Source organism: Ovis aries, chromosome 5, assembly GCF_016772045.2.
Source record: "Ovis aries strain OAR_USU_Benz2616 breed Rambouillet chromosome 5, ARS-UI_Ramb_v3.0, whole genome shotgun sequence".
In the NCBI taxonomy this organism is placed as follows: domain Eukaryota; kingdom Metazoa; phylum Chordata; class Mammalia; order Artiodactyla; family Bovidae; genus Ovis; species Ovis aries.
The window spans coordinates 80,516,185-80,542,573 of record NC_056058.1 but is presented as its reverse complement, the minus strand read 5'-3'; the positions used below and the strand labels follow the sequence as shown (position 1 = coordinate 80,542,573).

General features: G+C 37.1%; 1 protein-coding gene across 4 annotated transcripts in view; it reads right to left on the bottom strand.

Moving 5' to 3' along the window:
* XRCC4 (X-ray repair cross complementing 4) overlaps positions 1-26,389 on the bottom strand; it is a 295,443-nt gene that overhangs the window by 257,345 nt on the left and 11,709 nt on the right. For all 4 annotated transcript variants that reach the window (XM_004009065.6, XM_060415987.1, XM_042250729.2 and 1 more), the window contains exon 2: positions 5,172-5,320. In XM_004009065.6, coding sequence (XP_004009114.2) covers positions 5,172-5,310 — 139 coding nt within the window. In that variant the 5' untranslated portion in view covers positions 5,311-5,320. The remainder of the gene's footprint in view (positions 1-5,171; positions 5,321-26,389) is intronic.

Genomic DNA, 26,389 nt, shown 5'->3' with positions numbered 1-26,389 from the left:
AAAAATAATAAAGTATGTCTACTGATACACCATCTAATAAAAAGTATTTTAAATTTCTTTACAATGAAAAGATAGTTTCCTGAAAATATTTAATGGAATATGTTGATTCAATCCATTTATTGAACCCGCCTGCATTGTAGGAGATGCAGGAGACAAAGGTTCAATCCCTGGGTTGGGAAGATTCCCTGGAGAAAGAAATGGCAACCCATTCCAGTGTTCTTGCCTGGAAAATCCAATGGTTAGAGGCGTCTGGCAGGCCACAGTTCATAGGGTCGCAAAGAGTGGGATACAACTTAGCGACTAAACAGCAAGCAAATTCTGAAACTGCTTAATGAGCATCTATTATGTGCCAGGCACTATTCTAGGCACCAGGGATAACAACCATTAGACAGAGAAAAATGCCAGCCTTATGGAGCCTTGATTCAAGTGCTGACATCTTACATATCTTTTCAGATATCTTTTTAGATACTATCTTAGATATGCCCATATGTTACTCCACCTGTGAATCCTGCATTGGTTAGTGTTATGAAATATTTCCTGAGAAGAAGAAAACAAATGAAAGAAAATTATTTATATCTGCACCTCTCCTTTAAAAGATATGTTTTTAAAACAAGGTACCAGTTTAAGAAAAAAATTTACTTGAACATTTCCTGTAATAGTCCATGTGAAATTCTGACTGCCTATTTAGAACTTCAATCCTAGAAAAACAATTTGGTCAGTTTTGAATTTTGCACTGGAGGAAGCACAGCTGTAAGCACTCAATGCTCCTTTTAAAAACTTCAGCGACTGGGGATAAAAGCCATGGAAATAATAAAATTCAGTAAGGATACAGATGAACGACGTAATATGGCAAAAAAAGTGAGCAAACCAACAAAAAATAAGGAATTGTTCTCAGGCAGGTAGGATAAAAGAAAGAATCACTTCGAAACTATCTGCAGGTAGGTGAAGATGAAGGTAAGGAAAGAGGGTTCTTTATTTTGGATTTTGATGTAGAATGAACCGAAAGATTATATATTCTAAGTTTGTGTCAGAGCTGAGAAGATACACAGACTTAATAAGTCATCACATCATGGACCCACTTCACTACTCTTCATTTATTAAAAATCCTTTTTCTACTGACTCTGTAACATAATTTCCATTGAAGTCACCAAAAATACCAGTGTTTAGAACAAATATAAGCAGATATAATTATTTGATAATAAAGGTATTGACAAAGTTCAGTTTATTCTTCAGTGAATTTTACTCCAAGATGAGTAATACAAGCTTCTTACTGCTGACTAATTCTTATGAAAGTCAAACAACAATCATCAATCATTAACCCACTTTGTGATTTAACCCTGTGATATAACCTTCTATAATATTGAAGTGATGATAGACCACATGATAATTAGACCCCAAAACATTCATTAGATAAAACATTGCTAATGGAAAAGAAATCACGGAGTTTAGTGTGTGGGAGATTAAAAGAAACCCCACTTCCTTTTAATTTCACTCAAATGAAAAGAGAAAAAAAAATTACCCAAATTGAAGGTTACAGAAATCAAAAAGTTGTACAAAAACAGGATGAGGTATAGGAAGGAAATTCATTTTCATGTTTCAATTATTTAATTGTTTCAATGTTCTTAATCATCTTATTGTCTATCTATAAAGTGCCAAACCAAATTACATTTATGTATAAGCTTTAACTAAACATGGAAACAATGTTATGCTATGTAGTTACATATTTTATAATTAAAATTCACTCAAGAAAATAAAGTGAATAATAAAGGGTATTAAACATTTGTGAAACGGAAAACTTAAATATCTTTGAAAACAAAAGGCCATCTTCCAGTGCACTGTAAAATTTTCTGTTTGAAAGTTTGTTCAGTACAGGAAGCCAAAATCTTAACAATCTATTTGTCATGAAGTGATGGGACCAGATGCCTTGACCTTACTTTTCTGAATGTTGAGTTTTAAGCTTACTTTTTCACTCTCCTCTTTTACTTTCATCAAGAGGATCTTTAGTTCTTTTTCACTTTCTGCCATAAGGGTGGTGTCATCTGCATATCTGAGGTTATTGATATTTCTCCCAGCAATCTTGATTCCAGCTTGTGCTTCATCCAGCCCAGCAGTTAGCATGATGTACTCTGCATATAAGTTAAATAAGCAGGGTGACAATATACAGCCCTGACGTAACCTCTCCCAATTTGGAACCAGTCTGTTGCTCCATGCCTAGTTCTAACTGTTGCTTCTTGACCTGCACACAGATTTCTCAGGAAGCAGCTAGGGTGGTCTGCTATTCCCATCTTTCAGAATTTTCCACAGTTTGTTGTGATCCACATAGTCAAAGGCTTTGGTATGGAAAATAAAGCAGAAGTACATGTTTTTCTGAAAATCGCTTGCTTTTCTGATGATCCAACTGATGTTGGCAATTTGATCTGTGGTTCCTCTGACTTCTCAAAATCCAGCTTGACCATATGAAAGTTCACGGTTCATGTATTGTTGAAGCCTGGCGTGAAGAATTTTGAGCATTACTTTGCAAGCATGTGAGACGAGTGCAATTGAGAAGTAGTTTGAACATTCTTTGGCATTGTCTTTCTTTGGAATTGGAATGAAACTGACCTTTTCCAGTCCTGTGGCCACTGCTGAGGTTTCCAAATTTGCTGGCATATTGACTGCAGCACTTTCACAGCATCATCTTTTTGGATTTGAAATAGCTCAACTGGAATTCCATCACCTCCACTAGCTTTGTCTGTAGTAATGCTTCTAAGGCCCACTTGACTTCACATTCTAGGATGTCTGGCTCTAGGTGAGTTATCACACCATCATGGCTATCTGGGTCATGAAGATCTTTTTTGGACAGTTCTGTGTATTCTTGCCATCTCTTCTTAATATCTTCTGCTTCTGTTAGGTTCATACCATTTCTTCATACCATTTCTGTCCTTTATTGTGCCCATCTTTGCACAAAATGTTCCCTTGGTATTTCTAATTTTCTTAAAGAGATCTCTAGCCTTTCCGATTCTGTTGTCTTTCTCTATTTCTTTGAACTAATTACTGAGGATGAGGAAAGCTTTCTTATCTCTCCTTGCTATTCTTTGGAACTCTGCATTCAAATGGGTATATCTTTCCCTTTTTCCTTGGCTTTCACTTCTCTTCTTTTCACAGCTATTTGTAAGGCCTGCTCAGACAGCCATTTTTCCTTTTTTGCATTTCTTCTTCTTGGGGATGGTCTTGTTCACTGCCTCCTGTACAATGTCATGAACCTCCATTCATATTTCTTCAGGTTCTCTATCAGATCTAATCCCTTGAATCTATTTGTCATTTCCACTGTACAGTCGTAAAGGATTTGATTTAGGTCATACCTAAATGGTCTAATGGTTTTCCCCACCTTCTTCAATTTAAGTCTAAATTTGGCAATAAGGAGTTCATGATCTGAGGCACAGTCAGCTCCTGGTCTTGTTTTTGCTGACTGTATAGAGCTTCTCCATCTTTGGCTCCAAAGAATATAAACAATCTGATTTGGGTATTGACCATCTGGTGATGTCCATGTGTAGAGTCTTCTCTTGAGTTGTTGAAACAGGATGTTTGCTATGACCAGCGTGTTCTCTTGGCAAAACTCTGTTAGCCGTTGTCCTGCTTCATTTTGTACTCCAAGGCCAACTTTGCCTGTTACTCCAGGTATCTCTTGACTTCCTACTTTTGCATTCCAGTCCCCTATAAAGAAAAGGATATCTTTTTCGGTTGTTAGTTCTAGAAGGTCTTGTAGGTCTTCATAGAACTGTTCAACTTCAGCTTCTTCAGCTTTAGTGGTTGAGAATAGACTTGGATTACTGTGTTACTGAATGGTTTGTCTTGGAAACAGAGATCATTCTTTCATTTTTGCGATTGCATCCAAGTACTGCATTTCACACTCTTTTATTTACTATGAGGGCTACTCCATTTCTTCTAAGGGATTCTTGACCACAGTAGTAGGTATAATGTCATCTGAGTTAAATTCACCCATTCAGTTTTATTTCACTGATTCCTAAAATGTCGACATTCACTCTTGACATTTCCTGTTTGACCACTTCTAATTTACTTTCTTGGACCTAACACTCCAGGTTCCTATGTAATATTGTTTTTTACAGCATCGTACTTTACTTCCATCACCAGTTGCATCCACGACTGGGTGTTCTTTTTGCTTTGGCTCCATTTCTTTATTCTTTCTGGAGTTATTTCTCCATTCTTCTCCAGCAGCATATTGGGCATCTACCGACCTGGGGAGTTAGTTCATCTTTTGGTGTCATATCTTTTTGCCTTTTCATACCGTTCATGGGATTCTCAAAGCAAGAATGCCAAAGTGGTTTGCTATTCCCTTTTCCTGAGGACCACGTTTTGTCAGAACTCTCCACCATGACCTGTCCATCTTGGATGGCCCTAAATGGCATGGCTCATAGTTTCAATGAGTTAGACAAGGCTGTGGTCCATGTGATCAGTTTGATTAGTTTTCTGTGATTGTGGCTTCCATTCTGTCTGCCTCTCCTCTGAGGGATAAGGATAGAGACTTATGGAATCTTCCTGATAGGAGAGACTGACTGCGGGGAAAACTGGGTCTTGCTTTAATGGGCAGGGCCAAGATCAGTAAATCTTTAATCCAGTTATTACCAAAGACAAAAAAAATCAAAAGTCGATTTCATAAAATAATAGCCAAAAACCCACATATGGGTTTGAAACATGGTTTACAAAATTTTAAGCTATTATTAACAGTTCTGTTTCATTTTGTTACAAATGTAGTTTATGTTCACTGGAAAATAATTCAAACAATAATATGAAATTAAAAGAAAACAAATACCACTTCACTTTCCTAAGCTTTGGCCTAGCCAATTCACCCTCCTGTTCCTTTCAGTATTTCCCTGGGGTGCTAAGAAATGATACATATAAAAAATACTATTTTATATGTTTTATATAAAGTGATAATTTTTAAAACTCTGATCAAGTACTATGACTCAAAAGGGTATTTTTCCTCATTTCTATTAATGTCACTTATAGAAAATAGCATTAATATTACAAACCTATGTGTAAATTTGACAGCAGTAACAAGTAAATGTTAATTTTAACCAATATCAATTAAATATTTAATTTAAAGTAGCACTGAGGACTGAAATATAGCACATTACATTAATTTTTATTAAAAAATTCACTTTTAATATTACCTGTCCCAGTCCATGCTGACTGCCCATCAGTAAGTGTAATAACAAAACCAGATCCTAGTGTTTTCTCCCAAGCAACTTGTAGAAAATGAATTATATCAGGTTCAGAAGTAAGATAGATTCTGCTTACTTTTCTTTCCATTTCTGATCACCTGTCATAAAAGAAAAAATAAATATTTTTGCAAGAAACTGTGACTATCAAATAGTGACTTTTCTGTATTGGTCTCTTGAGTTATACAAAGCACTAAGGAAATAAGTAAAACAAAAAGTTGTTTAATAGCCAACCATAAACTCTGTAAATCACAGTTCTAGTCAATATTGATTCACAGTTTTAACCAATAAGAAAAGCAGAGACTCATAAATGAGAAACGATTTGCCCACGTTGTATAGCTGAATAAAAATTACTGTCTTCAACATTTTAAAAACTTAACATTGAACTATTTATATCCAGGCAGAAGTACATATCTAAAATCCAACTTGGAAGCTTTTCAACTGAACAAATCCATATAAGCAGTACCTAGATCAAGAAGCAGCACATCATGGCCCCAGAACTCATTCTTACAACACCCCTCTTCCAGTCACTACGTCCCCCAAAACTACTTTCTTTAACTGAGATTTGCATTTTATTTTTGCACTTTCACATAAATGTAATACAGCATTTTATTTGTGTCTGGCTTCCTTTTTTCAGCATTATGTCTAAGAAATGCATCCATATAGTTTCTTAGAGTTGTAGATCATGCTCACAATTGTACAATATTCAATAATATGGGACAATTATTTATCCACTTATCCACTAGTGACAGACATTTGAGTACATTCCAGGTTTTGACTGTCACAAATAGTGCTGCCACAGACATGCTAGCAAATACCTAAGTTTTTCTGTTGGGTATATACCTATGAGTATATGTGTGTAATTTGTGGATCAAAGGATAAGCATACGCTCAGTTTTAGTACCACACAGCCAAAAATTGTCAAAAAGGTTTGTACCAATTTACACACTTGGTATATGAGAGTTCTGATCACTCCATGTTCTTAGACACATTTCCCATCTTTATAATTTTAGCCATTTTGGTGGGTATGTGATACTACATTGTGGTTTATTCACATTTCCCTAATTACTAAAGATGTGAATTCTTTTCATATCTTGATTGCACTTTGAACATCCTACTTTAAGGAATATCTGTTAAATCTTGCCAATGCTTAAGTTGTATTTTTCATATTGACGTTTTTACTGAAATCCTCTGCCACCCTCTTCTTTTGCCTTCAATCTTTCCAGCATCAGTGTCTTTTCCAATGAGTCAGTTCTTTACATCAGGTGGCCAAAGTACTGGAGCTTCACCTTCAGCATCAGTCCTTACAATGAATATTCAGGTTTGATTTCCTTTACAATTGACAGGTTTGATCTCCTTGCAGTCCAAGGAATTCTCAAGAGTCTTCTCCAGCACCACAGTTTGAAAGCATCGATTCTTTGGCACTCAGCCTTCTGTATGGTCCAACTCTTATATCATATATGACTACTAGAAAGGCCATAGCTTTGACTATATGGACCATACGGATGTTCTTCTATGTTTATCTAAAAGTTTTATAACTGTATGTATCATATTTAGATCCACAATTCATCTGGAACTGAATTTTGTACTTCAATTGTCAAGAGATCAAACTAGATTTTTTCCATGTGGATATCTAATTGACCCAGCACTATGTATTAAAGACTATCCTTTCTTATTGCAATGCTAGGTTACCTTAGTCATAAATCATGTGACTGAATATGTGTACAAGGTTCAATTTTTGTTTTGTTTGTTCTTTGCAGGTGTGCAATTTCATATTATATACTTGGCTTGTCAAGGTTCATTGAATAGTGATTCTGTTACTGTGATCCAACACATTTATAATCTCTCTATGGTTTTGCCATTTAAAAGTTTGATAACCTCTTAGTATTAAAATCACTTATGTAAAATGTTGAGTAGAACAAGCTGAAGCATTGGACTTCTGTGGCTTGCCATTAGAAACAAGATTCTCAGACATCAATTGCTATTATTAGTTGGCTGTATTGCTCGTAACTCCATTTAAGTCATAAGAGTACCAAGAGAGTCCTTGTAAAACCTTAAGCTATAGAAGGGCTTTTCTGGTAGCTCAGCTGGTAAAGAATCCACTTGCAATGCAGGAGATCCTGGTTCAATCCCTATGTTGGAAAGATCCCCTGGAGAAGAGATAGGCTACTCACTCCAGTCTTTTTGGGCTTCCCTAGTGGCTCAGGCAGTAAAGAATTCGCCCGCAATGTGGGAGACCTGGGTTCAGTCCCTAGGTTGGGAAGAGCCCCTGGAGAAGGACATGGCAATCCACTCCAGTTTTCCTGCCTGGAGAATCCCCATGAACAGAGGCACTGAACAGGCTCCCCATGTGTTCATGGGGTCACAAAGAGTTGGACATGACTGCGCAACGAAGCACGGCACAGCACAACAAGCTATAGAGAAGCTAACAAACAAAACTAAAGAAATACCATAAAAATTACAAATATGCCAAAAAAACATAAAAAGTCAAAACCAGGAACAATGCACACACTTCAAAGATGAAAAACTAGAGACAGTTATTCTTTAATCACATAGCATGAATCTCTTACCAGATGATCCTAAGAAAGGTAAAAGAATACTCCAATCTTTTATTTGGGGGAACAGCATAAAATTGCCTCAAATTATTATGACCAATCTAAATAATATGATACTCCAAAGGTAAATTATTAATTGCTATTTCATTAATAACTGATAAGTTTTCATCAAAGCCAAACTGTTAAGCTATTTTAATCTGCTTTCTCAATTTAAAACTATTATGTTCTCATAAATAAAGCATCATATTTTTCTCAACAAGTGAATATGAAAATAAAAACAACTCATTCTGTCAGCTCTTCACAAAACTAAGCTGATTTCTCTGTCTGCTGATAGGTTGAGAGGCATGCTTAATTATAGAATACTAGAGCTGTACATAAAAAGTACAAGGAAGCAGAGAAATGGCCAGAATGAAAGAAAAAAATATCTAAAATTAAGAGTGTAATATACCTCTAAATTGATGAATTAGCAATAATATCTAACCTAAAGTTTACTCAGAAAATTATTCTTCTTCCCAGTGAAAAAAAGTTATGGGATAACCATACTTACAGTCACATCAATTAAGTATGCTAACATATTTTAAATATGCAAATCTGTAGGTTTGACTACAACATAATCACTGAAAAAAATATAATTATGTTTAAATATTTCATTTAGTCAGTAATTTTTCCTACATTGAGGTCTTCTTTGCCTAGAGGTACTTAATTCTGAAATGCTTCATCCACTTGTAAATATTCTCTTTTAAATCAATAAGTCAATACACTAAACATGCAGTAAATTACCCCACATGCTCTGTAATTCCCAAATTTGAAAATGACTGGAAAACCTGTTACTGCTTTTCTATGCCAATCACTGAAAAAGACATACTTAGAGGCTTACATAATTCTAATGGACCCAAATCCCACAATTCTGGGAGGGCAGACAGTAATACAAACTACTGATATAGGCCTTTTTTTTTTTTTTTTTTTTTTTGCCTCTACAGAATGTACATACACACACACTTACATAGACCATTTCTTCTTAAAATGTGCCTGAAGAACCCTGGCTATTGCTACCATTAGTATAACTCAGAAATACCCTAAAACAGCAATTGGTATCACTGCTATTTCTTAGCTTGTTTGAAACAAGTAACACATATCTAATTATAGAAAAAATAATTTAAAATTCAATATTTCAGATGCTTATCAGTAAATCCTGCTTTCCACAATAATATAAAAGGCTTTAATCTCAATAATGTTAAAAAGACATTCAGGGGTCATATATTAGTTTTGAGATCTTTGAATTATTTATGTTTGAGATATTTTCCAATTTTCTGATTAACTCTATAGATACTTACCACAGAAAATAAATCGAATGATCAAACTAAATAAACTAAATGAAAGCAAAATAAATGATTTTATTTTAAAGATCTGTTATTCTAGTGAACTCATATTTGAAATTTTGGATGTTACCACACTTAAGGACTTGATATATTAAAAGTCCAAATTTGACAACTCAGCATCCTATAAGTATTTTATGGCTCAATAGCCTTATAAATGTTTTCCTTATATCAACTGAGTCTTAATTTCCTTATAATATACTATTTGAACCAATTTTGAAAGCACTTCATTCATTTACTTACTGAGGTCACCATCTCATTAACTATCAAATACAAAATTTCTAAGACTCAACCACAGAAACAGAAAAAAAGATGACTTGGAATGTCTTTTAAGATTCAGTAAGAGCGAATCAAGGATCTCTTTGCTTTCACCAGCACTTAACAGAAATATAGCCGTGGGGTTTTTTGCCTCAAGACTAGTACTTGAAGAAAGGGGGTGGAATCCTCTTCGGAAGGACTGATTGATCAGGGCCATAAGAAAGCCTGTGTTTTGTTTTCTAAGGGCACTAAAGGTCAGACTAGTATCAGCACCTCTCCCAGCCAGAGCCAAGGATCTGAGACAAGCTTGCAGGTGGGAACAGCTGGGTCCCGCCCCAGTTTGTCCATCAGTAGCTTTATTGAGAGCTCAGAACAGTTGAGAATTGAGAAGCTTATCTTTAGTACTTTGTATCTTTGATACTTGGCTTCTCTCTTAGAAGAGAAATAAGTTGTTGGCTGGTATGCAATTGATGTGATCTAGACTCTGAACAAATATCATTCACAGTTGCTTCTGAATAAACAAGACGCTTTTTAAATTAGTTCACAAAGAATTTTGTATGCCCTTTTGGATGCTGATAAGAAGCCATGCAGAAGCCAAGTCTCTTAGGTCAGCTCAAGTTAGTGACTACACTGTATCATTGATAACACCATTTTGAACTTGAGCTTCTTTCATTTTCCTTTATAGTAAGTTATGGCTTCCTTTCAGGCTGCTTGGGCTGCAGGTGTTCAAACTTCTGCAGCTATGCCAAGGAGTTGTACTTACAGATCAGAAAAGGCTAAATGCATGTTTCTAATGAAGCAATTAACTTAAGTGCCCCCTTGTTGAGAAAAGTAGGCTGATACCTAAAGTGAGTTCAGAATAAAGATTAGCACACAGCACATGCTGTTAATAGTCTGTAATTAGATGCCTGATCACACTATTTTGTTTGACCTTCCTTTAAAAAAAGAGAGGAAAAGAAAAATATATACCAAAAGTGTGGTGATAAATTTTTTAAAGTTCTATCATACTACAAGCATTCAAGGACAGGACTATATATTATTGCTACATAAAAAGGAAAGAAAGGTTTATGCAACAGTCATTGGGCTAATTACTTCAAAAACAAACATCACACATAATTTCAGAAAAGAAGAGGACTATTTTCTTATTTGTTTAGTACTTTTCTAAAAGCACTGATTATCCATGTTTATCTTTTCAGAATTCCCACACTGAGTATTTTTAATTAGTTTATTTCTACCATTTTCATTATTAATAGCATATCACCTTGCTGGTTGTTGTTATCTTCTTAACCAAAGGATAAATTAAGGTCTTTTTGAAAAATGACCAAGAAATCAATTTACATTTAAAATGCCAAAGCAATTAAAACAAAATTAACCTTCCATAGAAGAAATGCTTTCCTGAAATAACATTTTCAAGTTAAAATTTTATAAACTTTAAGTGTAAAGAATTTACAGGGTGATTAAATAACTTTATCATATCGAGATTTTCTCCACTCAGTTAATTTTGAAAGAAAGGAAGGTGACCATCTGTCCAAGATTCCCTGAAATTTTCCCAGTTTTAACACTGAAAGTCCAACGTCCTAGAAAATCTCTCAACAACCCCAGGCAATCTAAAATGGCTGGTTACCCTAAGTAAGAGTAGAATTTAATTAAGACTGTTGGTATAATCTTGATCAAAAATCTGTAATATACAGCTGACTTTAAAGGAAGACATTAAATAAACAATCTGATGCTTTAGGAATAAAGCACTAGAACTATAAAATAAGTCTAAAATCTAAGGCATCTTTGCCATGAATATAGACTATTCTCAATTATCCCTTATGAGTCTGGAATGCCAGCTGCTAGCATTCCAGATTATCATATTACTGCTCATTTCCTCTGCTTATCTTTTGCAAACACCATTAATAATCATTAGTTTCAGTGATTTGTTCAAATTCTACTTCCTCTACTTTCCTTTCTCTTACCCAATGGAGTATTAAAAAACAATAAAATGGCCTAAATAAATTCCTCACATATAATCTAAGGCCTAGATCCAAAACACCCATAAAATTGGACTCAAAGTTCCAAGACTATGACTTTTTTAAATTTATTACATGGATACTCTTGATTACCAGTAACCTTGGTGGAAAGAACAAGAGCATACTTAACATTGTGGAAACTTTCTAAATGTTCACAAGAATACTTCAGTTCTAATGGCAGAGTTCATATGAGAATGACACACAGAAATGAAGAGATAAGACAGTTTGTGAAATACAATATTATCTTAAGCAACAGTACTTTCTCACTAAAAATTTAGCAATTACGATCTCTTAGGGCTCAAAGTTTTGACACCTTGATCATATTTAAATTCCAGAAAGAGTGAAGAGACTCCTATATGCAATACCATCTGTTAAGGAGGAGACTAAAAAAGTTGTCCTAAAGCTCAACATTCAGAAAACTAAGATCATGGCATCTGGTCCCATCACTTCATGGGAAATAGATGGGGAAACAGTGGAAACTGTGAGAGACTTTGTTTTTGGGGGCTCAACAATCACTGCAGATGGTGACTGCAGCCATCAAATTAAAAGACAGTTAATCCTTGGAAGGAAAGTTATGATCAACCTAGACATCATATTAAAAAGCAGAGACATTAGTTTGTCTACAAAGGTCCGTCTAGTCAAGGCTATGGTTTTTCCAGTGGTCATGTATGGATGTGAGAGCTGGACTATAAAGAAAGCTGAGTGCCGAAGAATTGATGCTTTTGAACTGTGGTGTTGGAGAAGACTCTTGAGAGTCCCTTGGACTGCAAGGAGATCCAACCAGTCCATCCTAAAGGAGATCAGTCCTGGGTGTTCATTGGAAGGACTGATGCTGAGGCTGAAACTCCAATACTTTGGCCACCTGATGTGAAGAGCTTACTCACTGGAAAAGACCCTGATGCTGGGAAAGATTGAGGGCAGGAGGAGAAGGGGCCAACAGAGGATGAGATCGTTGGATGGTATCATCGACTCGATGGACATGGGTTTGGGTGGACTCCGGCAGTTCGTGATGGACAGGGAGACCTGGTGTGCTGTGGTTCATGGGGTCACTAAGAGTCGGACATGACTGAGAGACTGAACTGAACTGAACCCTGCACAGAAGTTAAATAAGCAAGGTGACAATATACAGCCTTGACGTGCTCCTTTCCCAATTTGAAATCAGTCTGTTGTTCCATGTCAGGTTCTCACTGTTGCTTCTTGACCTGCATACAGATTTCTCAGGAGACAGGTAATATGGTCTGCTATTCCTATCTCTTTAAGAATTGTCCACAAATTGTTGTGATCCACACAGTCAAAGGTTTTGGCGTAGTCAATAAAGCAGAAGTAGATGTTTTTCTGGAAATCTCCTTGCTTTTTCGAGGATCCAACAGATGTTGGCAATTTGATGTCTGGTTCCTCTGCCTTTTCTAAATCCAGCTTGAACATCTGGAAGTTCATCATTCATGTGAATTTGCTGAAGCTTGGCTTGGAGAATTTGAGCATTACTTTGCTAGCATGTAAGATGAGTGCAATTGTGGAGTAGTTTAAACATTTTTTAGCACTGCCTTTCTTTGGAATTGGAATGAAAACTGACCTTTTCCAGTCCTGTGGCCACTGCTGAGTTTTCCAAATTTGCTGGCATATTGAGTGCAGCACTTGCACAGCATCATTTTTTAGGATTTGAAATCGCTCAGCTGGAATTCCATCACCTCCACTAGCTTTGTTTGTAGTAATGCTTCCTAAGGCCAACTTGACTTCACATTCCAGGATGTCTGGCTCTTGGTGAGTGATCACACCATTGTGGCTATCTGGGTCATGAAGATCTTTTGTGTGTAGTTCTTCTGTGTATTCTTGCCACCTCTTCTTAATATCTTCTGCTTCTGTTAGGTCCATACCATTTCTGTCCTTTATTGTGCCCACCTTTGTATGAAATATTTCCTTGCTTGGTATCTCTAATTTTCTTAAAGAGATCTCTAGTCTTTCCCATTCTATTGTTTTCTTCTATTTGCAATGGTCACAGAGGAAAGCTTTCTTATCTCTCCTTGCTATTCTTTGGAACTCTGCATTCAGTGGGTATATCTTTGGGGAAACTGACATCAGATGGGTTCCTCAGGGAAAGTAGCAGAAGAGCATGCCCCCTTACCATCACTTTGATAAGAACAGTCACTACCTGGGGCTTGGGGCAAGTATGTTAGAAGGTCAGTCAAGTGAAGCAGGCCCTGGTTTAGCAGGGGACGTACAAAGCAAGAGAACAGCCATTTTGGGTGGTCTGATCACACAACAGTCCTTTCTACTTGAAAAATGTGCTGCTCAAAACTGAAATGTAACTAAAAGCACTTGTATGAAAACAAGACAAGACTTGTACTGTACTTTTCCCCAATCACAAATCCACCATTTACTTACAACTATACTCATTTATTGGCCTATTTTCTAATGGCAAACAACAGGATGAATGATAAGACTGGGGTACAAATGAGAGTTAACTCCCCCCAAAAGAATCCCTATGACATATCCTCAACTGGTGATACTACTTAATTCAGCCATACAAAAATATTTAGGAACCACATGAAATTGCCAATATGTAACAATTTTTAAGCTACAAAGATGAGAATGTCATGTGCTTCAAATAATACTGTTATTAATATAAACAGGACATCATGACTTAATTGGATAATTACATACATATCTGCCTTGCCATAACTGCTGAGTCTAAGACATTTTCAATCACATCTCTGAACATAGTTTGGATAATTCTAGTAGAAAGAGGTTTCAAGATAAAAGAAAAGATTCAATTCTGAGTCCCCCTAGGTGATGCATTTTCAAATTGAATGGATATTTGTATTCCTAAATTTTAAACCAAGACTCGTACATTTTACTAAGAGTGTGAGTCGTAATGTCTGCAAGGGCTCTGCAGGTCAGGTGTAAGCCCGTGCACGTTCATTGCATGAAGAGTGGGGACGATGGCAAATGGGAAACTTACAAGTGACCCCATAAAGATGCACCCCTGAAATTAAAAAACGCTTGCTTCTTGGAAGAAAGTTATGACGAATCTACACAGCATATTAAAAAGCAGACATCACTTTGTCAACGAAGGTCCAAATAGTCAAAGCTATGGTTTTCCCAGTAGTCATGGACTCGGTGTTTATGGTAATAAGCTGACTTAGGGTGGGTCACTAGCCTCAGGATATGGCTGGTAACCAGGAAGGCCAAAAGATTAAAGGGTTGGCACTTGTTTTTTTTTTTTTTGAGTGATTATATTTTTATCTATGAAATTTTTAGATGTGACCTGAGAAAAGCAAAGGCTATTCTTCTAAAACAATCAAAAGTTAATCTTTAACATTATTTGTGATTCAAATAAATTATGACCTTTGTTTCAAGATTATCCATTCAATTTACAGAGTTTGGAAATTCAAATGATTAGTACAATATTAATTGTTAGCAGAAACTAGAGCCTCTATATTTTTTTCACTATTTAAATTTCTGGGGGGAATGGGGAGAGACTCCTTATTGAAAGCTTTATTATTATTATTTTTTTAATTTTAAAATCTTTAATTCTTACATGCATTCCCAAACATGACCCCCCCTCCCACCTCCCTCCCCACAACATCTCTCTGGGTCATCCCCATGCACCAGCCCCAAGCATGCTGCACCCTACGTCAGACATGGACTGGCGATTCAATTCTTACATGATAGTATACATGCTAGAATTCCCATTCTCCCAAATCATCCCACCCTCTCCCTCTCTCTCTGAGTCCAAAAGTCCGCTATATACATCTGTGTCTTTTTTCCTATCTTGCATACAGGGTCGTCATTCCCATCTTCCTAAATTCCATATATATGTGTTAGTATACTGTATTGGTGTTTTTCTTTCTGGCTTACTTCACTCTGTATAATTGGCTCCAGTTTCATCCATCTCATCAGAACTGATTCAAATGAATTCTTTTTAACGGCTGAGTAATACTCCATTGTGTATATGTACCACAGCTTGCTTATCCATTCATCTGCTGACAGACATCTAGGTTGTTTCCATGTCCTGGCTATTATACACAGTGCTGCGATGAACATTGGGGTACATGTGTCTCTTTCAATTCTGGTTTCCTCGGTGTGTATGCCTAGCAGTGGGATTGCTGGGTCATAAGGTAGTTCTATTTGCAATTTTTTAAGGAATCTCCACACTGTTCTCCATAGTGGCTGTACTAGTTTGCATTCCCACCAACAGTGTAGGAGGGTTCCCTTTTCTCCACACCCTCTCCAGCATTTATTGCTTGCAGATTTTTGGATCGCAGCCATTCTGACTGGTGTGAAGTGGTACCTCATTGTGGTTTTGCTTTGCATTTCTCTAATAATGAGTGATGTTGAGCATCTTTTCATGTGTTTGTTAGCCATCCGTATGTCTTCTTTGGAGAAATGTCTATTTAGTTCTTTGGCCCATTTTTTGATTGGGTCGTTTATTTTCTGGAGTTGAGCTGCATAAGTTGCTTGTATATTTTTGAGATTAGTTGTTTGTCAGTTGCTTCATTTGCTATTATTTTCTCCCATTCAGAAGGCTGTCTTTTCACCTTGCTTATATTTTCCTTTGTTGTGCAGAAGCTTTTAATTTTAATTAGATCCCATTTGTTTATTTTTGCTTTTATTTCCAGAATTCTGGGAGGTGGATCATAGAGGATCCTGCTGTGATTTATGTCGGAGAGTGTTTTGCCTATATTCTCCTCTAGGAGTTTTATAGTTTCTGATCTTACATTTAGATCTTTAATCCATTTTGAGTTTATTTTTGTGTACGGTGTTAGAAAGTGATCTAGTTTCATTCTTTTACAAGTGGTTGACCAGTTTTCCCAGCACCACTTGTTAAAGAGATTGTCTTTACTCCATTGTATATTCTTGCCTCCTTTGTCAAAGATAAGGTGTCCATATGTGTGTGGATTTATCTCTGGGCTTTCTATTTTGTTCCATTGATCTATATGTCTGTCTTTGTGCCAGTACCATACTGTCTTGATGACTGTGGCTTTGTAGTAGAGCCTGAAGTCAGGCAAGTTGATTCCTCCCGTTCCATTCTTCTCTCTCAAGATTGCTTTGGCTATTCGAGGTTTTTTGTATTTCCATACAAATCTTGAAATTATTTGTTCTAGTTCTGTGAAAAATGTGGCTGGTAGCTTGACAGGGATTGCATTGAATTTGTAAATTGCTTTGGGTAGTATACTCATTTTCACTATATTGATTCTTCCAATCCATGAACATGGTATATTTCTCCATCTATTAGTGTCCTCTTTGATTTCTTTCATCAGTGTTTTATAGTTTTCTATATATAGGTCTTTAGTTTCTTTAGGTAGATATATTCCTAAGGATTTTATTCTTTTCGTTGCAATGGTAAATGGAATTGTTTCCTTAATTTCTTTTTCTACTTTCTCATTATTCGTGTATAGGAATGCAAGGGATTTCTGTGTGTTGATTTTATATCCTGCAACTTTACTATATTCATTGATTAGCTCTAGTAATTTTCTGGTGGAGTCTTTAGGGTTTTCCATGTAGAGGATCATGTCATCTGCAAACAGTGATAGTTTTACTTCTTTTCCAATTTGGATTCCTTTTATTTCTTTTTCTGTTCTGATTGCTGTGGCCACAACTTCCAGAACTATGTTGAATAGTAGCGGTGAAAGTGGACACCCTTGTCTTGTTCCTGACTTTAGGGGAAATGCTTTCAATTTTTCACCATTGAGGATAATGTTTGCTGTGGGTTTGTCATATATAGCTTTTATTATGTTGAGGTATGTTCCTTCTATTCCTGCTTTCTGTAGAGTTTTTATCATAAATGGATGTTGAATTTTGTCAAAGGCCTTCTCTGCATCTATTGAGATAATCATATGGTTTTTATTTTTCAATTTGTTAATGTGGTGAATTACATTGATTGATTTGGGGATATTGAAGAATCCTTGCATCCCTGGGATAAAGCCCACTTGGTCATGGTGTATGATCTTTTTAATGTGTTGTTGGATTCTGATTGCTAGAATTTTGTTGAGGATTTTTGCATCTATGTTCATCAGTGATATTGGCCTGTAGTTTTCTTTTTTTGTGACATCTTTGTCAGGTTTTGGTATTAGGGTGATGGTGGCCTCATAGAATGAGTTTGGAAGTTTATCTTCCTCTGCAATTTTCTGGAAGAGTTTGAGGAGGATAGGTGTTAGCTCTTCTCTAAATTTTTGGTAGAATTCAGCTGTGAAGCCGTCTGGACCTGGGCTTTTGTTTGGTGGAAGATTTCTGATTACCGTTTCAATTTCCATGCTTGTGATGGGTCTGTTAAGATTTTCTATAGGGTTGGCACTTTTAACCTCAATCCCAACCCACCTCCAGAGAGGAGTGTGGAGCTGGAGATTGAGCTCTATAAAACCTTTAGAACAAAGAAATGGGGAGGGGGAATGCCACAAGGCTAATAAACAACTCAAAATACTGGGGAGCAGCTCACTCAGTCAATGCACAGAAGATCTGCACTCTAACCTTCCAAATCTTGCCCTATGCATTTCTTCCATTTGGTCATTCCTCAGCTGTATGCTTTTTACTGAACCAGTAAATAAAAACAAAGTATTTTCCTGAGTTCTATAAGCCATTCTAACAAATTATCAATCCTGAGAAGATAATCAATAGGAACCACCAATTTATTGCACATCAGAAGTATGGGTGACTCAGAACTTGCAACTCGCATCTGAAGTGAGGGCAGTCTTGAGGGACTGAAGCCTTTAACCTATGGAAACTGACACTAACTCCAGGTAGACAGTGTCAGAACTGAATTGAATTGCTGGATACCCAGTTGGTGCAAGAGAATTGAGGAACTGATAAATGGTGGTGGAAAACACACCAATGCTCCACACAAAACAGCCTTAGTCCAGCTTTATGTAAGGCTATTGGTGTATAACCTCTACTAATTCAGAAATTAATTATTTTATCCCCACATTCTTGGAATAGGGAATCTTTACCTAAGAAATATGATCTTTCCTAATGTCACTGGATAAAAAGGTCCAAGTTGGCCTCTCACAAATAGTGACTTTTGAAACATGGCAAGTCAAACATAAGCATTTATTTAGATCCTGTCTGACAACAGGTAGTATGATAGGTGTTGGGAATAGATCTGTGAATAAAATAGACATATCCTCTGAACTCAGAACATTTATGATCTCATGAAGAGAGAATCAAACAAACACATGTTACAAACATTGTGGTAAGAGCCATAAAGAGGTAGAAGAGTTAACTAGGGAACCCTGATTAGACACACCCAGACTGACAGAGTCATAGGAAGCTTTCTGGAAGAAATGAGGTCTAAGAGCTAAAGTTAAGTAGGAATTCTGGATCCACCCTTGCAACTGCACTTTTGCTTAAGCTATTTACTCTCCTAAAATAAACACCTCGAGTCTATACCTATGAATATCTATCAATTGTTTCAAGGTCTAGGGGCACTGAAAGCAGTTATGATCAACCTCCAAGGATCTTACTGTCAATCATCTCATTCCCCAACTGGAGGAAAAAGAAAGAAGACATAATATGGGGAGGATATCAGGATCATCATATTCAGAGAGATTCTGCCAGCTCTTCCTCCTGAGTAAAGAGGCTCAGAGCTGAATTATGCCCACTGAATCGCTCAACAGTGAGTTTAGAGTATATATCTATTGACGTTTTGAAATGGAACTTTGGCAGCTTCAGCATTCTAGTACCACTGTGTTGACTGCCTATGTTTGGACCTCTACATTTGAATAAAGTAAGCAATGAAGTTAACCTAGATTAGAGTCATTTGTTATTAAGGTATAAGGATTTTGGAGTCTGTGCTTCTACACTGTGTAATGGCAGTGTCTGGGAGCTAATACCTGTAGCAGCACCAAAAAAATAAGGTTGCACAGCTAAGAAATTAGGCCTCCCTGGTGGCTCAGATGGTAAAGAATCTACCTGCAAGGCAGGAGACCTGGGTTCTATCCCTGGGTTGGGAAGATCCCCTGAAGGAGGGCATGGCAACCCACTCCACTATTCTTGCTTGGAGAATTCCCATGGACAGAGGAGCCTTGCAGGCTACAGTCATGGGGTCACAAAGAGTTGGATGCAACTGAATGAGTAAGAACAGTACAGCTAAAAAATTAACCATATCAATCAGAAAAATATTCAATCCATTGTCGTCTTCTGACTACAACAGAACATCAATTTTGAAGCTAAATCCTTAAAAAGATTCTGACATAGAAATGAATCAGAAATGTTCATGCCTATAAAATACAATGAAAGTCATCAATAATATTCAAACTACATACAGAATTATCAGGGATGATTTTTCTCATTAGGAAGAAGTCAGAAATATCACATTGCTTAGAAAAAAAAAAAAAAAGACTTCTTTTGTTTACACACTTTCTCCAAAGAATCAATAGAATGCTGCTGCTGCCAAGTCACTTCACTTGTGTCCGACTCTGTGAGACCCCATAGACAGCAGCCCACCAGGCTCCCCCATCCCTGGGATTCAGTAGGCAAGAATGCTAGAGTGGGTTGCCATGCCCTCCTCCGGGTGATGGTCCAGGTCCAGGGATCGCACCTATATCTCTTGCATCTCCAGCACTGGAAGGCAGGGCTTTTTACCACTAGTGTCACCTGGGAAGCTTTCAGAGTCACTACACAGAAGAAAACCAAACTTTCCATTAGGTTGAAATAATGAACTGACATCTATTTGAAGGAAGCTAATTACAAAAAGTCCACTCTGTAACCAGTCAAACATTCACTGAGGAAGCACTATGTGCAAACTAGGCTCAATAAGAAACACAGTAGATCTAAAAAAAAAAAAAGAAGCAATGTTGTCTTCCCTCAGAAGCTTTTAATCCAGTTACAAACACATGACAAAATAGAGTTCTACAAAATTATAACTAAAATACAAGATGGGATATAATTTTGCTAGATAGGAGCTAAAGTACTAATTAAAAACTAAGGAAGAGATATGTTAATACATGGTAGATAATATATGAAGTTTCTACATTTTTTTATGTTTAAATAATATTACAGGCCCAAAATAAAAACAAGAGATACTAAGAATATGTTCACATGAAGAATCCTGTGTTCATAAAATGAAATACCAAAATAAACTGGTATATTCACTAAAAGCAATGATAATGTTCCAATGCCTTGAAAATTACCTTTAATTAACAAGTGAAATGCATAGTAGTAAATTCAATTCTGCCTGCATGAATACTCCTCTTTGGCCAAGGTACAAGAATGTCCAACAAATTAAAGAAACACAGATATCCAAAAAGATACCCACTGATGTAAATGTTTTTCATTATTAAGAGGGATTTAACTCCAAACTAAACCCAGACACTAAAATAATCAATCTTTCAAAAATAATGTTGTATAAAATATTTTGTATCTTTTAGTAGGATACACTGTTTGCTCAGAAAACAGGGACAAATGATGGCCATTACCAACTTTGAAGAACTGCTGTTATTTGAAAATGCCGCTCTACAGAGTCAGCAAACACAAGACCGGGAGCTGACTGTGGCTCATATCATGAACTCCTTCTTGCCAAATTCAGAATTAAACAGAAGAAACTAGGGAAAACCACCAGACCATTCAGGTATGACCTAAATCAAATCCCTTATGATTATACAGTGGAAGTGACAAATAGATTTAAGGGACTAGATCTGATAGAGTACCTGATGAACTATGGACAGAGGTTCGTGACATTGTACAGGAGACAGGGATCAAGACCATCCCCGTGGAAGAGAAATGTAAAAAAGCAAAATGGCCATCTGAGGAGGCCTTACAAATAGCTGTGAAAAGAAGAAAAGCAAAAAACAAAGGAGAAAAGGAAAGATATAAGCATCTGAATGCAGAGTTCCAAAGAATAGCAAGGAGAAATAAGAAAGCCTTCTTCAGCGAACAATGCAAAGAAACAGAGGAAAACAACAGAATCGGAAAGACTAGAGATCTCTTCAAGAAAATCAGAGATACCAAGGGACTATTTCATGAAAAGATGGGCTTGATAAAGGACAGAAATGGTCTGGACCTAACAGAAGCAGAAAATATTAAGAAGAGGTGCCAAGAATACAAAGGAGTACTGTACAAAAAAGAGCTTCACGACCCAGATAATCACGATGGTGTGGTCACCCACCTAGAGCCAGACATCCTGGAATGTGAAGTCAAGTGGGCCTTAGGAAGCATCACTACGAACAAAGCTCGTGGAGGTGATGGAATTCCAGGTGAGCTATTTCAAATCCTTAAAGATGATTCTGTGAAAGTGCTGCACTCAATATGCCAGCAAATTTGGAAAACTCAGCAGTAGCCACAGGACTGGAAAAGGTCAGTTTTCATTCCAATCCCAAAGAAAGGCAATGGCAAAGAATGCTTAAAAGTGAAGTCTCTCAGTCATGTCCAACTCTTTGCGACCCCATGGACTGTAGCTTACCAGGCTTCTCCATCCATGGGATTTTCCAGGCAAGAATACTGGAGTGGGTTACCACTTCCTTCTCCAGGAGATCTTCCCGACCCAGGGATTGAACCCAGGTCTCCCACATCGTACCACACTTTACCGTCTGAGCCACCAGGGAAGTTCAAGAATGCTCAAACTACTGCACAATTGCACTCATCTCACATGCTAGTAAAGTAATGCTCAAAATTCTTCCAAGCCAGGCCTCAGCAATAGGTGAACCGTGAACTTCCAGATGTTCAAGCTGGTTTTAGAAAAGGCAGAGGAACCACAGATCAAATTGCCAACATCTGCTGGATCATCAAAAAAGTAAGAGAGTTCCACAAAAACATCTATTTCTGCTTTATTGACTATGGCAAAGCCTTTGACTGTGTGGATCACAATAAACTGTGGAAGATTCTGAAAGAGATGGGAATACCAGACCACCTGAAATGCCCCTTGAGAAACCTGTATGCAGGTCAGGAAGCTACAGTTGGAACTGGACACGGAACAACAGACTGGTTCCAAATAGGAAAAGGAGAACATCAAGTCTGTATATTGTTCCTCTGCTTATTTAACTTCTACTCAGAGTATATCATGAGAAACACTGGGCTGGAAGAAGCACAAGCTGGACTCAAGATTGCTGGGAGAAATATCAATAATCTCAGATATGCAGATGACACCACCCTTATGGCAGAAAGTGAAGAGGAACTAAAAAGCCTCTTGATGAAAGTGAAAGAGGAGAGTGAAAAAGTTGGCTTAAAACCCAACATTCAGAAAACTAAGATCATGGCATCCAGTCCCATCATTTCATGGGAAATAGATGGAGAAACAGTGGAAACAGTGTCAGACTTTATTTTTTTGGACTCCAAAATCACTGCAGATCGGGATTGCAGCCATGATATTAAAAGACAGTTAATCCTTGGAAGGAAAGTTATGACCACCTAGATAGCATATTAAAAAGCACAGATATTACTTTGCCAACAAAAGTCCATCTAGTCAAGGCTCTGGTTTTCCCAGTGGTCATGTATGGATGTGAGAGTTGGACTATAAAGAAAGCTGAGCGCAAAGAATTGATGCTTTTGAACTGTGGTGTTGGAGAAGACTCTTGAGAGTCCCTTGGACCACAAGGAGGTCCAACCAGTTCATCCTAAAGGAGATCAGTCTTGGGTGTTCATTGGTAGGACTAATGCTAAAGCTGAAACTCCAATACTTTGGCCACCTCATGTGAAGAGTTTACTCATTGGAAAAGACCCTGATGCTGGGAAAGACTGGGCAGGAGGAGAAGGGGATGACAGAGGATGAGATGGCTGGATGGCATCACGGACTCGATGGACATGAGTTTGAGTGAACTCCGGGAGATGGTGATGGACAGGGAGGCCTGGCATGCTGAGATTCATGGGGTCGCAAAGAGTCGGACACAACTGAGCGACTGAACTGAACTGAACTGAATTTTTGGTTAAAGCTTGATTGGAAATTTTCTGTAACAGAGATATCTATTTAACTGATGGCAATAAGATTCAATCAAGTTAGGATATTTTAGGACATGAAGATCATAGAGAGTTAAGTGAAAACATTCAGTTCAGGTATATCTGGTTTAATATCTAATAATTTCTTCAACTCAGGAAAAAATAAAAGAGACTAGTAATAATCTGGGAACAAAAATTACTAGATAAACACAGAAAAATAAAGGTACATGTATAACTAATTGTAATGTATGATACAGATAGAGCTTTACTAAATCATTTCTCCTAAAAGCTAAAGCTACGTCACTGTCAGTGAGGGAACAAAATGAACTACGCTATATTGCTGAAATCTTCAGAACCATTCTAAAATAAGAAAACGGAAATTCAGCAAGGAGTAGTAAAGATAGAAGTGCATTCAAAAACAAATCTATCCAACATACTGCCTAAAGGTTGTCTCCACCCTAGACAGCCTTTTTATAAGTCTCATACTTAGCTTACTTTGTGGCTCTCAGCCTCTCTGAATTTTCTCCCTTTATAACTATCAAGGTACTGAATTGTTTTTTCTTAACCTATGAACAAGTTATCACAATATATTAACACAACTCTAAATCGTCAGCTGATATGTAACCCAAAATATCCCATGTACAGATTCCAAAAGTAGAGGCAAAGTTTTTTATACAACCTTATTATAACTTCTCCACAAATAATTGCTTTATTTCAGATTATTCTAACAACAAAGCATTTTCACAGACAGCCAATCCTTCTACTAATTAGAACTCATTAAATTCTAAAGGAAAACATTCCTTGGGAAAATATGTATGACTCAAAACAAGAACTCCTAACATAATTTCTTTTAAAATTAAAGAAATGACGAGTTACTAAGTAATGACAAATGTATGGCCAGTAAACAGGTCTGTGTATGTGTGTGTATTCCCCACATTCTGACTTCTTTTACTTCCTAATACAAGTTCTGTCCTAAAGCCAAATTTACTGTATACTGAGACATAAACAAAAAGAACTCATAACCCACTGGCTTAACCAAAACAAAAAATAATTCATAACCCATTGGTTTCCTTGGTAAAAGCTTTTAATCTCTACACAGCACTACCAATGATATACCCATGCTAAAATTTAAAAAAAAAAACAACACTACAACATAAATAAAATCAAACCTCCAATTTACACGAAACACAAAGGTTGAACAAACATGTGAAATGTCACCCAAGCAATGCAATCAGCAAAATCTACATTGTGGGGCATTTCATGGGGAAACCAACCCAGATTTTTTCAACAAACTTCAATGCAAGGGCAGGGTAGTGTTGGACTATTTTAAAAAGACTTAAAAGCCATAAGTAAGTACAATTTAAAGACCTCATTTAAATCATGACTCAACCAACAAACTATCAAAATTTATGAAGCAGTAATCTGAGGAATTTAAGGACAGATTAGGCACCTGATAACAATAGGGAACAATTGTTAATTTTCTACGGTATATTAAAAGAATTGTGGTTATGTTTTCGCTAGTTTCTTTACTTTTTAAAGATACATGTTAGAATATTTACAGATGAAATGATATGATGTGTGGGGTTTGTTTAAAAATAATTTAGAAGAGTAAAATTTGAGTAAGATATAAATGAAATAAGATGGGCTTTGAGCTGATAATTGTTATCAGTTCAGTTCCATTGCTCAGTCACATCTGACTCTTTGCAACCCCATGAACTGTAGAACGCCTGGTCACCCTGCCGAACACCAACTCCCGGAGTCCACTCAAACTCATGTTCATTGAGTCAGTGATGTCATCCACCATCTCATCCTGTCGGCCCCTTCTCCTCCTGCCTTCAATCTTTCCCAGCATCAGGGTCTTTTCCAATGAGGCAGCTCTTCGCATCAGGTGGCCAAAGTATTGGAATTTCAGCTTCAACATCAGTCCTTCCAATGAACACCCAGGACTGATCTCCCATAGGATGGACTGATTGGATCTCCTTGCAATTCAAGAGACCCTCAAGAGTCTTCTCCAACACCACAGTTCAAAAGCATCAATTCTTTGGCGCTCAGCTTTCTTTATAGTCCAACTCTCACATCCATACATGACCACTGGAAAAACCACAGCCATGACTAGATGGAGCTTTGTTGGTGAAGTAATGTCTCTGCTTTTCAATATGATGTTTAGGTTGGTCATAACTTCCATCCAAGGAGTAAATGTCTTTTAATTTCATGGCTGCAATCACCATCTGCAGTGATTTTGGAGCCCAGAAAAATAAAGTCTCTGACAGTTTCCACTGTATCCCCACCTACTTGCCATGAAGTGATGGGACCAGATGCCATGATTTTAGTTTTCTGAATGTTGAGCTTTAAGTCAACTTTTTCACTCTGCTCTTTCACTTTCATCAAGAGGCTCTTTAGTTCTTCACTTTCTGCCATAAGGATGGTGTCATCTGCATATCTGAGGTTATTGGTATTTCTCCCAGCAAACCTGACTCCAGCTTGTGCTTCTTCCAGCCCAGTGTTTCTCATGATGTAGTCTGCATAGAAGTTAAATAAGCAGGGTGACAATATACAGCCTTGATGTACTCCATTTCCTATTTGGAACCAGTCTGTTGTTCCATGTCCTGTTCTAACTGTAGCTTCCTGACCTGCATACGGGTTTCTCAAGAGGCAGGTCAGGTGGTCTGTATTCCCATCTCTTGAAGAATGTTCCGCAGTTTGTTGTGATCCACACAGTCAAAGGCTTTGGCATAATCAATAAAGCAGAAATAGATGTTTTTTGGAACTCTCTTGCTTTTTCAATGGTCCAGCGGATGTTGGCAATTTGATCTCTGGTTCCTCTGCTTTTCTAAAACCAGCTTGAACATCTGGAAGTTCACAGTTCACATATTCCTGAAGCCTGCCTTGGAGAATTTTGAGTATTACTTTACTAGCGTGTGAAATGAGTGCAATTGTGCGGTAGTTTGAGCATTCTTTGGCATTGCCTTTCATTGGGATTGGAATGAAAACTGACCTTTTTCAATTCTGTGGCCACTGCTGAGTTTTCCAAATTTGCTTGCATACTGAGTGCAGCACTTTCACAGCATCACCTTTTAGGATTTGAAATAGCTCAACTGGAATTCC